The sequence below is a fragment of the Saccoglossus kowalevskii genome, chromosome 1 (genome assembly GCF_978046115.1).
Source record: "Saccoglossus kowalevskii chromosome 1, keSacKowa6.1, whole genome shotgun sequence".
Taxonomy (NCBI): Eukaryota; Metazoa; Hemichordata; class Enteropneusta; family Harrimaniidae; genus Saccoglossus; species Saccoglossus kowalevskii.
This window is the reverse complement of record NC_140641.1, coordinates 34,019,809-34,034,643: the sequence shown is the minus strand read 5'-3', so window position 1 is coordinate 34,034,643 and position 14,835 is coordinate 34,019,809. Positions and strand designations below refer to the sequence as shown.

At 35.2% G+C, this 14,835-nt stretch overlaps 1 protein-coding gene across 1 annotated transcript; it reads right to left on the bottom strand.

Annotated features, from left to right (window-relative positions):
• Window positions 1–233: 233 nt before the first annotated feature.
• On the bottom strand, window positions 234–14,774 carry LOC102803140 (uncharacterized). Its single transcript, XM_006813142.3, has 5 exons — window positions 14,396–14,774; window positions 13,951–14,027; window positions 10,227–10,397; window positions 6,131–6,280; window positions 234–4,775 (listed from the first exon to the last, which is right to left on the bottom strand). The coding sequence occupies exons 1-5, from the start codon at window positions 14,751–14,753 to the stop codon at window positions 2,913–2,915; spliced, it is 2,619 nt and encodes an 872-aa protein (XP_006813205.1). The 5' UTR covers window positions 14,754–14,774; the 3' UTR covers window positions 234–2,912.
• Window positions 14,775–14,835: the final 61 nt, after the last annotated feature.

Sequence of the window (14,835 nt, the reverse complement as noted above, 5' to 3'; positions counted from 1 at the left end):
ATAGTGATAAGTTAATTTGATCAGCTTATTGAAGTAGAGGATATGCCGTACTGTTAAAATATATTCCTGCCTGACTAACGTAGTAAATTTTAATCAAGGAGACAGAAGTGCAAATTAAAGCTCAAACAATACTGGAAAAAGCCCATCAGACCACAGATAAGTGTAAATTGAAGTACAGATTCACTATTACATTAAGTCTTCATATTTGTAATCTACAATTACAGTCACATACATTTTTGCAAAGTTCCACCGTAATTCTTTAATTGATGGTAGTGACATGCAAAGACATCATGCTGTTATTGTGATGCGACCTAACATTTTCTGTTGATCAGTCAAGTGACAAAAGTACAACATTGCACATTTATACAATATTAGATAACATACTCAATACAAATTTTACATTAATAGAGTGGAGTTAAAGAGTGTCATCTTACACTTAACCAGGCATAATGTTTCCAAATAAAATGACTACAATTTTCAGAAACGCTTTTGGAAACATTTTATGCAATGGTTAAAGCTACTCCTAGTTTAATTTGGTGACATCATTGTAAACTTGCTGCTGTCAATGGGGGGAAAAAACACTTCTTAATAAATATCAGGCTCCCACAGATTATGCTGGACATCAAACAAATGAAATATATTTACTAAGAATAAACACAATGCAATAAAGCCTTGCAACTCCATGTCTGTAAAAATAGTACAGGCCGCACCTTTTAAGTGTTGAAAAGCCATTTTACCATGGCACTGCTTAGTTTACCCCCAGCTTCCTGAATTATAATACCGGTAGTAATAAATATTCACCATAATTTAAGGTGTAAAAATTTTAATTATGGTCCTAATGACATGTTCTAACAGGACCACCAGTATATCAAAATAGACGAAACAGGATGACCCATTGGGGGGGGGGGGGGTGAAACATTGAAACCGGTTTTGGTATTTACTTTTTCCATAATACATTTTATGATTGCTTAACTCCACCCCCAGTCAATCAGTTTCACATTGAATGAGCTTGTAAAGTTAAAAGAATTTTAATTTTATCATTGTGGTACAGATATGCCGTGAAACTTGAAATTATAATGTTGCTCTATTTAGAGAAAAGGTCCAGGAATGCAAGACTTAACAGTTTTTTCATGACTATACATGTATCTACCATGTTGATCCACAGCTGTACAACTTGAGAATTTTGATATACCATATGAAAATATAGTCAATTTTTTGTTATGTAGGTACTAGTACCTAACAGATGATTTATTAACGTGAACTTTATGAACTGACTAAACAGTGCCAATACAAAATCATGTTCAAAATTATTAAATACAAAAATGTGTAAATTATTCTTATGGCAGTGTAAATTGCAGTCTAGTATCAATAAATTCTGCTTACAGGAGACAAACTACAGCTTTGTATTTACTTGAGGTATTTATAAAATAAATGCTTCTGCAAACACAAGAGCCTCTAACATTTATGACAAGTCATCAAATGGGTATTGAGCACACACATCAGAAAGTGCCAACAAATACTGCATTAAAATAAGAGCCATGGAGATTCCTTGTGGTGGACGTACACATTGATATATAAGTTGGGATTGGAGAAATAAAATGCCCGTTAACAATCCAATAGAATATACTCTTTTACCACCATGCCCTGTGCATACTCAATTTCAACAATTAAGTGATTAATGACCACTTGTGCAGATCCTGTCTTAGAACTCAGAATTAACAATTCATGAGAAGGCCCAAAGTTCTGCTGATACTTTTATCAGTATCAGTACTTATTTGTATGTACACAGTTAAGAAACACACTGGTCAACTTATATTAGATTTAATGAGTGTTTCCCTAGGACAAGATCTGGCAACATGTACAGCCTTGCTTCACTGTTAAAATAAGGATTCCAGACTATTTAAGTGTCAAGCTAGTAGTTTGTTATTTTCCAGAATGATAATAGTAAATTCAATATGTCAGAATACTAATGGGCCCTGTCTATGGTTGTCATTTTCCTCCATATATGAACATAAAACATATACAAATAGGTAAAGTGTTCTAATTTCACCCAGGCATGGGAAGAACTTTATAATTTCACATGACTATTGTATTTCAGTTATAAATATGCACTTTATATCATTATACAGACTTGATGCATTGTCCATTCAATAACATTGGATCATGTCACAAGAAACTACAGTGGAGAAAGATTCTCACAACTCTTCACACTGCACTTGTATATACTGGTATATATATATATATATATATATATATATATATATATATTTTAAAAAATTGAAAAAAAGTTTAACAAAATTATTGGTAGGTTATGGAAAGCAATATCTGATCAAATGTCACAATTTGATGGACAAAATCATACCACAAGCTCTGCTCAGTCTTCTTTAACAACTGCAAATGTGAATACAATTATGAAGTAAAGTATTGTATTACTGAAAAAACCTTGACTCGTACGCAAATGTTTTACTGACCATTCTTGAGGTATCTGTGGAACAGACAATCAGGCTGTTCCAATAAGTACAGCAAATACCAGTACATTTATGTCTGCCTAAAAATGAGTTGCTTTTTTCATAGCAAATGTCTCTAACATGTAAATGTCAAAATAATCAAGGTGTCCTATGACCAATACATAAAATATATATACAAAATGACCTATAAATGAAACAATTTCATTAAAATACCTTTGATAAATTAAGAAGTGGAAATTGAATATCAGCATGCTAGATACTGATAAGTGCATGTTGAATTTTTTTTTAAGAGTTGCTTTACAATGCAAATATCACTCTAAAGAACTCAACATATAACTTATGTCCTTCATTTTCATAAATATTATCAGGAAATATGCATGCAATCTATGAATTGTTCTAGATCTATCTTTAAATAGTAAAAGGGTAAGAAGTATGCAAGAGCTTTCATGTGACATCCAATCCAGGATCAGAACTTGGGCTCCTAGTTTTTTTTCTCAACATGTAAGCATTTTGAGATCCCCTTGTTCTGTTAACTTGATTTCTTTCACTCCTCTGTTCAGTATCAAACTTCTGTTGTAATTTCAAAGCCAACTGAAAGTCAATTTCCTCCTGTGAGAGCTTCCTGGTTTTATTTGGATTAGCAAATTCATCAATAGCTCCTCTGTGGCATGTTTTTATTTTCTTGTTACGACTACTTTTTCGGTCACCGCTTAGCTGCCTCTTGCTTTGATTATTGGCATTAGTTGAGTTATGTAATGGCTGAGGTTCTCTCTGTTCATGTGTTATAATATCGTGATTAAGTACACTCTCATTTTCACGACTAAATCTACACTTTCTGGGAGTACTACAGCTTCCCTCTACTGATAAATCTAGTTTGGAAGTACATGGTTCAGAAACAGTGTTTAGTTTAGAGACCATCTCAATCTGATTGTTGCTAGAACGAGTTTTCCCAGATGTAACATGCTCAGTAATGATTGCAGTTTGTTTTGATATTTTTTTAGGTCTTCCTCTTTTTCTAGGGGTGTTGTGATTTTTGTCTGTACTATTATCACTGTGTTCTTTCACAAATATTTCAGACACATGTTTCTCAGCATTGTCTTCAAGCATACTTGCTTCTTTTGTTGAGCAAATTGAGTTCAGATTTGGTTCTGTAGATACGTCACAATGTTGAGCCATTTTATCATTTACTTTGTTGCTACTGTATTCAATGCCTAAAGGCTCATTGACACTTTTACTTTTAAAGCTATCTCCAACAAACATGTCCTTAATAGTTCTTGCCTTGGATTTTCTGGTTTCTTTCCTAGGCATACAACAATTAGTAGGTAACTGTTTATTCGAGGTATGTCTGATATCAACATCAACATTTCCTGATTTGTCAAGCGTTCTGTTACGATTACCAACTGCCACTTTGAAATTTACAGAACTTTCACTGTCTGTCTGTGACTGTAATACAGGCATTTCAAACCCAAGTTTGTTTTGATTTGGAGAAATGCTTTGCTGTGGCACAAGAACGGGTGGGAGTTGAAAGGGATCACATTCCATTTTTAAATTAGAACGATTGAATGCTTTAGCACGTTTGTCATTATGTTTAGCTTTCTTTGAAGGGGTCTCACTTGAATGCTCACTGGATGAAATTGTTGCTGATGCTTTATTTTTCTTTGCAGTTTGTCTTTCAACTAGATTTGGTATGATAGCAGTCCCTTCTTTTTTGAATACATTAACAGTGTGAGGAGATATCCTAGAAAATTCTAGGTTTGTCATGGTGGCTTTGGATTGGTTTTCCACTTGTCTTTTTCTTTCCTCCGTCAAACTCAGCCATCTGGCCATCACTAAAGGTGAACTTTGTAGCCAGTCATTGTCATCATTACTGTTAAATCTGGTTTTATTAAGATTCAGGGGAGTACTGTAAACAATGACAGGCTGCTGTAATTTGCCATTTGACAGTCTCTTTGGTGGGGTTCTAGGTGATACATGGATTGGCTTAAAATGATTCATTTCTGGGGATATACTGTCAATACTTGTGTTACTACTCCTTCCACACACATTAACAGGAGTAAGTTTCCCTTGTTCCACATTTTGAACTGACATACCACTGTTAGATGTCATTTCACTTGAACTTCTGTAAGGCACTGGCTCACTCATACACTCAACCAATATGCATGATTCTGGACTTGTTATATCAGATGAGGTGCTTCTACTTGGTTGAGATTTAGAAAAAAATTCAGCTATACTGGGAGAACTTTCTGGTCTATTTTTCTTCCCTCCACTGGCAGACCGCTTCTTAGATGTCCCATGAACTCCAGGAGACTATATGGGGAAAAGTACAAAACCAAATATTGAAGATATAGTTGCTATACATATGCCACAAAGAAGCTCCTACCTTATGACTAGTTTAGAATACAACACATCTTGGAAAAAAGTGGGATTCTAGGTGATAAATCCTGAGAGCACTCAAGATGCACTTATTATGAAATCTTCACCAAGAATACCAATTATTCCCATATTGTGATGGGATTAAAAGAATATTTATCCAGAATTTTTTCTCAAACATGCCTTGACAGAGCATAAAGTTCTACATATGCATGTTGATTTGGTTTTGGTTTTGATAATATCTGACCAACTGCTGGCAATTTTTTCCTTCCAAAATTTTTAACATTTTATCACCATTGCTTAGGCATGGCCAATTTAATTCAAACTTCACACATGAGTGATTTGATTTAAAATAGCCAACTGGCATTTATATAGATTTTATTTTCATGTGTCCTTAAACCATTTCTCAAACTAGTTTTTGTTGTCTTTACTCAGTGGGTCACATCATAATTTATTTTCAAAATTTGATTCAAACTAGCCACTTTCGCACTTGTGTGTTCTACACCAGTTCTCAGATACATTTACATCTATTTAGTTTAAATTTTGTATCAAGGCAAGACATAATGTTGTGAATATTCATCTCAACTGCTTTGGGGTTTTGATGAAATTTAACTGGCCGATGGCCATTTTTGTCCCAAAAAAAACAACCTATTATCACAATGTCAAGTATTTTTCATGCCTAGCTGAATTTTAAATGTGGTGCGAAAAACATACATGATTTTATATAAGGATTATACTGAAAACCCCCAAACAAATAATTATAATCTACTACATATTTCATTGACAATGAGATTGAAACACAATTTTAACTACAATTTAGAGCTTTCTCAGGTGAGCCTTCGTGCAGGTTGCTTGTAGGTTGCGACTCACTCGGTTAAGGTAGAAACAGAGGTAAAACATGTTAAACATTATTCTTTGATACAGACTTTCTCTAAAAGTTATTAAGCATACTACCAAAAACCTATACATCATCTGAAAGCTTAGAAACAGGCGAATACGGTAGTACTATACAAATTAGGGGTCGAAATTAAGGACTGTCCACATGTCCCACACAGGCAGATTTTAGCTGTGACAGGTAAATAAAAAAAATTACCTGACCCTGTGGGACCTATGAATGAAGATATCAAAATGTTACTAACTGACTAAATTAGGCAGTTCCATGTTAGTGTCTGGAAAAATACTTTCAGAAACTTATGAAAAGATGATCAGCCAAGAATTATCATTTTATTTACTGCATACAATTGTGAACAAGACTAGATATTACGGCGTAAATTTGGTTTTATAACACTTACATGTACTTCATCAAGTTCATTTTGCAGCTTTTTAGCCAATTCTTCATCTCCCACTGGTACATAGGTATCATTAATTTCATCATTAAGTCTCTTGGCTAACTCTTCATCAGTAACAACTATTTGTTCTGGCTCAAATAAGACATCGTCATCCTACAAATGAAATTGGTACAGATAACAAATATAAGAAAAATTGCATGAAAATCATACCAGTTTTTGCCAGCAAGCAATTTCAGGGTGTAAATAAATTTATTATACGTCTGCACATGTTATTATAGTTAATATAGCAATGACATCCAAACACAGTAACTATATTTGGTTTGTTTGTGCGAAAATGGTAGGGCAACTATCTAACAGCAAATAAATACCCTGGCTAGAGGAATGAATTTCCAATCCAACAAAAAAATGGGTTTAATAATCCTGAGAGTGAAAAGTCAGGATTTTAATTCTATTGAGGACCAAAGATATAAGTAGTGTTCACACTACACAAAGTACGGGCTAAGATTTAAACTAATCTTGTATGTTTGTGAATCGGATAGACCAAAATGCACACAGGAGGAAACAGTCGCTAACACTGGGTTAAAGTGTAACTGAATTGGGACAATTGACTTTCTTTGTGTGCAAAATTTATTTATAAACAACATTATGAAAAAAAAACAAGTGAAAAATGTACATAAATTAAATAAACGATCAATAATAATGTTCTGGATAAGGAAACGCCCACGTCCAATTTCTTGGCCGACTCAGAACGAGGCTTCAGCTAGAGTACCTAATTAGCATGCAAGGGTGATTTGTGACGTCACGGGGGGAACTTGTCATCGTTTCACAATGGCCGCTATATGCATGCAGTGCTCGGAAAGCGACACTTATCATCGTCTGACGAGAGTTATGAGATCGAGGAATATGATGACAACGAGAGATGTCACGATTTTGTTTTACAGTGCCAGGGACAAAGTGGCCCATACAGGTTTGAACCTGCGAGAAAATACGCGATGTGGGTGATAGTGTACCTTACCAAAATGACCATGACGATTCAGGCACCCGGTTAAGGCACAGGCACAGAGTTTAAACATCGTGACCGAAAATCTTAACGTTGTTATTTTTATTAAACTCCACCTGAACAATGTATCAATAATGTTAGAAAATCTGCACTCTAAAATGTAAATTTGTGTGCGACTGGTAGGACGCGAATACCTACAACTGCAAGATCGAAACAAATGAAATTGTACTGATAAATGATTCGGGCGTAAATGATACGTACTGATAAATGATTCGGGCACTGCAGATAACGTTATGAGGAGAAGGTCCATTCCAATATTTCCTGGTGTTCTTGACGGCTTTGGTCCACTGAAGCCGTAAATTCGAATTATTGTTGTTCCCCCCCCCCCCACCCCCAAGGAGAAGACAAGCCGAAGGACCATAAAAGTATAATACTAGTATTACACGTATTTGTGTATTTGTCAATTTTGCATATATTTGGTATATACATGTTCGTATATATCTAGAAAAATCTTGTCTTTCGTTAATAATTTCATTTGTTTGAAAGGTCCACCGACCGTGTCCCAATAATTTGTTTGGAATATCGATCCCTGTTGGTTTCTCCAAACGGTCCCGACGTCCGCCATTCAACACAATCAGCATTTATTTATAGCAATTCACCGGGATCATGTTCCGTAATTTGCTGTAAAACCAAATAATGAAACAAGTACTATTTATTATATATATTTTTACCTCTCGAAACTACAACAGTGCGTAGAGTTATTGCAGTGGAATAGTCGCCTTGAAATCGATGGAACTTCAACTATCCATTTCTCACCTTGAAAGAAAAAAAATCGAAGAGCATCGGGGGATATATATTTTAACCAGTCTTGCCAATCGCTAGCTTTATTTTATTCGAATCCATAAAATTCATGAGTTTTTCGACATTTGTTGGCAACTTCCGCGCTAAAAATGGATGAAAATGTGGGTGTGGTTCTCTCGCAAAGTTCTGTCGATAATACGGACAAATATGGTTCTGTGACCCAGGTCGTGCCCCGATCAGGTGACTCTCATCCAATCAATGGTGTTGTAACAAAGCATATTTGATGCAAATTGAAGGGTCGTCGTACCATCCAATCTCCGGCGTCGATTCACTAAGTTTTTTTGCACTGTGACAGGCTTCACAATTATTCACTGAAAAAACATCGGCATATTTTGACCATGGAGCTCCATGTTTTGACAAACGGATGGGATTTGACCTCAGTTCAAAAAAAGAAAAAAAAACAGGGCTGAGATACAAATCAGTTTTGTGAGTTGGGAAATAAGATAAACCAGACTAGGCTGGGGTCGACGATTTTCAGTATCGAAGGACTTCCGTGTGAATCATAATTTTCAAATTGTTCATCGGCTGGTCACCAAATACGTCCATGCTGATCGTGACTTAATTTTGAAAATTGGATGTCAAATTTTATCAAAGACCGACGCCATCACAACCATCCAATCATAGGTGGGAATGTACGCACTTGTTTTGGAACTTTGTATCAAGATGACTGGCGACAACGCCGACGCACCAGGCAGCGTAAGTGGGTTTTGCATGTATTAATAGTCCAGGCATGGGATCGGTTCTCTTACCAGCAAATAAAATGAGTGAAAAAAAGGTAATTTTATAACAAGAACAGTTTCATTTCGTATATAGCAAATTTTGTTGTATCCGAACGACGATTGCATCGTGTGATTTAAATTTATCACAATTTTCCTTGCAGCCAATACGACACTCGTCACCTTGCCAATTGTAATTTACTTCACAAAGTTGTTGGTGCCCAATACTCGCAACACTAAAATAATTCAACAAGATATCTTTTTAGTAAAATGTCATTTTACTCTTGATTATTTTATTTTATTATTTTATTCCCCTTACCGCCCTGAATTTCAAATCGATTATATATCAAACTTCTTTACATGTGTTTTCCTTTACTGTGTGAAAATAATGAGGTCATACTCATGTCACAATACTTTGAAGCTGATGCCATGTTGATGCCATGAGACTGCGAACCTGAGGCCACGATGATGTCACAAAATAAGCGAGGCGAGCACAGCTTCAATTTTCAATGACGCGAAGCTGATGCCACAATGATGCGATGCTGGGGCGACAATGAAGCCATGCGTAGGCGACAATGATGCCACAAAGGCCAAAGCTTTCGCAAGAACTGTACTGTATGCTGGTTTACTAAACGCTTGCGTATGGAAAATGGTTAACAATCTTGTCTGCTAGCAATCTCCTGCTTTATGGTCCCGTTGGTGGCGCCATTTCGGCAACACTCGTAATGCCGAAAAAACTCGAAGGTGACGGGAGAGGGGGGCGTGGCCCAGTTTTGGAATATCATTGACTGTTTACCCAATTTATATACCATTTTCACTTGATTTTTTTTCATAATGTTGTTTATAAATATTTTTTGCACACAAAAAAGTCAATTGGCCCAATTCAGTTACACTTTAAGGAGTGTCTGTACTTGTTAAGAATATACAAAAATCTATGATTACTAGTGCAGTAACTAGGAAGGTATACATGATATTTCTATGCTTATAAAACAATACCAAAACAATTCAGAAAGTGCAGATTACAGAATAACAGAAAGTAGCACAGAGTCTCATCGTCAGTTCATTTCTTCTCAAGAACATTCTGTTTATGTGTGTTCGCGTTGATTGTCATGACGGTATGGTATATCGAAAAGATTAGTTATGAATATATTAGTAAATCGTTTTGGGCACTTCGCTTAATCAATATATTTTCCATATTTGAAAATCTAGATAGCATGACATGATGGTTGCTCAAGACAGGAACTACATATCTCGAGAAACAGGTAAGCCAATCACTGCCATCGAACAACACTTATTTTCACAATCCACACAAAAATTACTAACATTATTGACTATTGAGATGACACATAATTTGAAGATGGCTGAGCTCAATCTCCAGAATTCATCAAAGGTCAAACTCTGCTCAAGCTAAACATGTTTACACATTTTTGAAGGCTCAGGCCTTTGGGCTTTGATTAAATGGTGTTGTTGTGAAATCAAGCTTATAAATGTCATAGTCCCTTTAAATAGAAGATGCATATACCTGATAGACATGACTTAGTTTTTTTGCAAGTTCTTCATCCCTTAGACGCTGTAGTTGCAGTGATCGTTTTCTCTCTTCAATTTGTCTTTTTTCTTCTTCTTGTAATTGTCTAATGAGCTCCTCACTTGCTCGGATTTCCATTGCTGCCTCTTTTTTCTTCAATTCTTGCAACTAGAAACCAAGTTTTAAGTTACTTATTTATTTATTTACTTTATTTCCATTATTGCCATATATATATATAATACAATTATTAAAAGCTACATTACAGAAATATATATTATTCGCCATAATATAATATAATGCAGATATGGCTGGTAAGCAGAAGTTAACTTTGTTAAGTTACTCGTAGTCCAGATCTAATGAAATAACAAAAAATGTAAATTCATCCTCACAACCTCATCAACAAGTTATTGTTAATGACACAGTCCCTGTCCAAAATTTTGTGATCTGACATATCAATTTGATGCTGATGAAGTCATTGAAGTTATAATGAAACAAACAATAGGAGATGGATTTGTAAAAAATTATGATTTAGTGCTTTTACACAATAATTGGACATTGGGCAGTCATATTGAATCAAATTACAAAACTAATGTTCATGTTGATGTATCTATTGGTATACTGTCTTTGTACAAAATTTAAACAGAAATGTTCATTGCATTCATGGGAAAGTAGGCATGGGTATCACGAAAAACAAAATGGCCACCAGTCAGCCATATTAGTTTGAATCACAGAAAAAATCTGACATGCAACTATAACCCAATATGTATGATCATCATACCAACTTTGATCTAAATTGGCCTAGTCATCTCTGAGAAACAGCTCCGGGCACATTTAGGTATCAGAAATAGCAAATTTTACATCCAAAATGGCCGCCAGTCAACCATTTTTGCTTTGATCAAAAAGTAACTTGACGCGCATATGCAAGACATGTCTTCATGTAAAGTTTGAATGAAATCCGTCAATGGATGTCTGAGATATAGCCCTGATATAGATATAACCCTGTTTTTGAACTTTGTCCGAGCGGGGACTAAAAAAATCGCACTTATTTGGGGTTAAAAATTTAAAAAAATTTCAATCAAACATTTTTTAGGGACTTGTATTTTCATTGAAAAATCCACCTATACCGACTTTCAAAGACGGCAGTTAGACCCACCAAAACGAAAGAAAATATTACAGAAGCTAATCTAAAATTTTATACATTTTTTTCTTGCTGAATTAAAAAGTAGGCCGCATAAAATTTCATTACAGTGTCATCAGCGCATCATTCTAAAAAAAAAAATCACATTAACGAACCTCGAGCGCCAATTTGTTTTATTTAATTAGTAGCAAAAGATTATTTTAAAAGAAGTTTCAAATAAAAACGAACACAACTACATTAGCAAATGATCGCGATAGCGCAATCCGATCATGCTGTGTTTCACAATTGTTGATTATCACCTAGTAATGATTATAATAACGTGCAAACAATAAATTCGTTGAATTGTTATGAAATGCAAATAAATTTTAACTTATTTCATCGAATGATTCCGGTCGCATTTTAAACGCTCGATGCTGTAGAATAATCTGCCATGAATATCCGCCATGTTTTGACCTGACGTTTTTTGACAGGTCAACTTGCTAATTAACCAATCAAAATGATGGATGATGCCAATGTGTTCATAGCTAATTTAAATATGTTAATGTTATTGAACTTCAGGTTTGTGTATATAACCAGCTGAACTCGCGCAACCATTCTTGGCAAAATTTCTATTTGTTGCTACTGACTTGCTTGAAATAACCATTATACATTTTTGCAAGTTATAGCCACATGGGAACTTGTCTGGGTGAGTAACATTGTGAATTCACCCAGCTGTTTTGATACACAGCTGAAATCAACATGTATGGACAGATTGCATAATCAAGTTCAATTATTAATGTACCAGATTCTGTCGTAAATTTGCCCAGGGCGATTTTTCGGCAGTTTTTTAACGCGTTATTTCAATCTTTTCTGATGCCTAAAAGTCTCACCGTAATCTTTGACGCCGCCTATTCAAAAGTATGGTGTTTATTGCGACTAGCGTGAATTGGTATAACTTCGTTTCGACAATGAGCTGTTATCACTGTAAACAATATTAAATTAAACTAAATCAAGCCAAAAGATCGTAAAACAACATGGGCAAATCTTGGTGGTTGCGTTCATTAACATTAACACATTTAAGTGAGCTATGGTAATTGAACATGTTGGCATCATGCAGCATTTTGATTGGTTAATTAATTGGACCTATCAGGTCAACTTGTGTAAAAGAGAAAACATGGTGGATATTGTATCACACTGAGCATTTACATGACGTGACCGGAATCAATCGCTTACGATGAAACTAAGTTGAACTTTACTTGTTTTTCATAACAATTCAACAAATTTATTTTTTGTACATTATTATCACTACTGAGTAATAAGCAATAATCAATTTTGAAAAGCAGCATGACCGGTTGCGCTACTTTGATTACTCGGGGTATTTGCTACTAAGCAATGCAGTTGTGTTTGTTTTATTTGAAACTTCTTTTAGAATATAAAATAAAAATAATAAATGCATATTACATTAAATATGCTGAGTATTTTTTGTCATCAGGTGACAAATTTTTTTTGATGAAGCACACAATGATTGGTATGGCCAAAACAATGTTGGTTGTTGGTCTTTTTGTATAACTTTCTAGACTGTCTGGAAACATTCCATTTACTTAGTATTTAAAGTAAATGATACAATGATTAAGTGTCCGTAATGAGCTGCAAATAGTTGTTGTGTAATACTATGTAGTAGGCGTGCAGGAAAAAATTGTTCTCTTATGGAGGCTGTATGTGTCAGAAATCAACAAGACATTGACTGACTGCTTCATGGAGTGTGACCCTTTGTTTTATTTTTTTACGAAAATGAACACACACAAAATTAAATTAAAATAATCAACTCAAATTCAGAATAAAATGGTTTCCAAAATGTTGAGAATTTATATCAACATGAAACAATGCACGCATATACATGTAGTGTCCCCCACGTGATTACACTGTGACAAGTGGTCTTTCAATCAAAATATGCTGTTTCGCAGCGTGATGTACACTGCGACCCTTTTGAAGAGTGTAATAATCAACATTCGACGAGTTGCACTTTCACATAACAGAGTTAGATTTTAGAACCCCATACATACATGTAGTTTTGTCAATGTTCTCATTGTGTTAATTTGTGTATTAAAACAGACAGGGACAATAACATGATGGACCATTGGCAAACATCCTGCATGAATCTGTCATTTTTTGTTCCACTCGAAAATTCATGCAAACATTAGCAACCGACATGGGCAGATACCTGAATATTACAGCAATAATAAATGAATTGCTTATGTATAGACACAATCCCATCTACAGAGAGAGACAGTGGTGTGGAGATTTTATTCATGAAAGATCAAAATACACAAACAGGAAACATATCAGGTGGTCTGAATAGGGGCTTTAATACATCGTCCAAGAAAAACAATTCTACTGTTATAGTTAAACACTTAGCAGAAGCACAGACTTGTATTGGACTACCACTATCCATAAAAGCATGTAGGGCTCTATTATAAAAGTTGTGTTTAATTTGATATGCACCTATTATTTTTTTTTTCATTATTTTTTCAAAACTATTGCAGTCTTGACCTTCCATTTAAACAATAACAAAAAATAATAGGATTTTGTTTATACCCAAAGTACCTTTTTCATTTCTTTCTCATATTCTCTTCTGACTTCCCCTGGTTCACACAAGTGAGGTTTACTTGGAGAACTAATTTCTGGAAAAAAAACAATATGAAGGGATGATGAAATGAAATTGTGATAGCCAAACTGTCAAATATGCACATTGTAAACAACACACGCATTGCCTTTCTCATGAGTCATGGCAATATTGGCAATTCGCCAAGTAACACAACAGCACAGTTTTGCTTTTTTTCTATATATACACGCAAATTGAAGATAAGACTGCCAAATCTCTAATGTAGAAAATCAAATTCAACTACACAGACGGCGAAGCTGAGAGAACGAAAGTGGGCGTGTCACCATACATATGTGCGACCGATTTATTTGGCGCGCTGCTTCAAAAATCTGCCGTCTGCCGACAGTGACAATTGTTTTGGTGTTTGTGTCAAGAACACTGCGTTACCTTCATCCTGGCTTTCATCTTCAAGGCCTTCGATGCGTCTTCTACATTTTTCAGGAAACGCCGATAATATACTTTCCCATCTTTTTTGATTGATCAATTTCTTTTCGCGAGTTTTCTTTCTTGCCCAGCTGCTAATACGAACGCGACACATCGGGCAAGTAAAGTTTGCTTGTTCAACATTTTCACGAAAACACGGCATACAGAGTTCATGCGAACACGGCATAGTAACAGGCTCAATCAAAATTGACATACATATTGGACATAAACATTCCGAAAGCTGTAAATCTGTCATGTTAACAACAGTTGTACTTGACAACTGCAGCTCTTGAGACGACGTATCTTCTCGCAAGGCCGCCATTTTGTTAGCCTCGCGACTACTTCTCGCGCTGCGCGAGACTGTCAATAGTACAATTTGCTAGTTTATCATGTTAAAACACGTA

What these genes read in the sequence shown, in the direction of transcription:
- LOC102803140 (XM_006813142.3), bottom strand. Translation starts at nt 14,753, where the DNA reads ATGGCGGCCTTGCGAGAAGATACGTCGTCTCAAGAGCTGCAGTTGTCA. An exon ending in AGATGAAAGCCAGGATGAAG is followed by an intron (nt 14,028 to 14,395) that starts GTAACGCAGTGT and finishes TTTTTTTTCCAG; the next exon opens with AAATTAGTTCTCCAAGTAAA. An exon ending in ATGAGAAAGAAATGAAAAAG is followed by an intron (nt 10,398 to 13,950) that starts GTACTTTGGGTA and finishes CTTGGTTTCTAG; the next exon opens with TTGCAAGAATTGAAGAAAAA.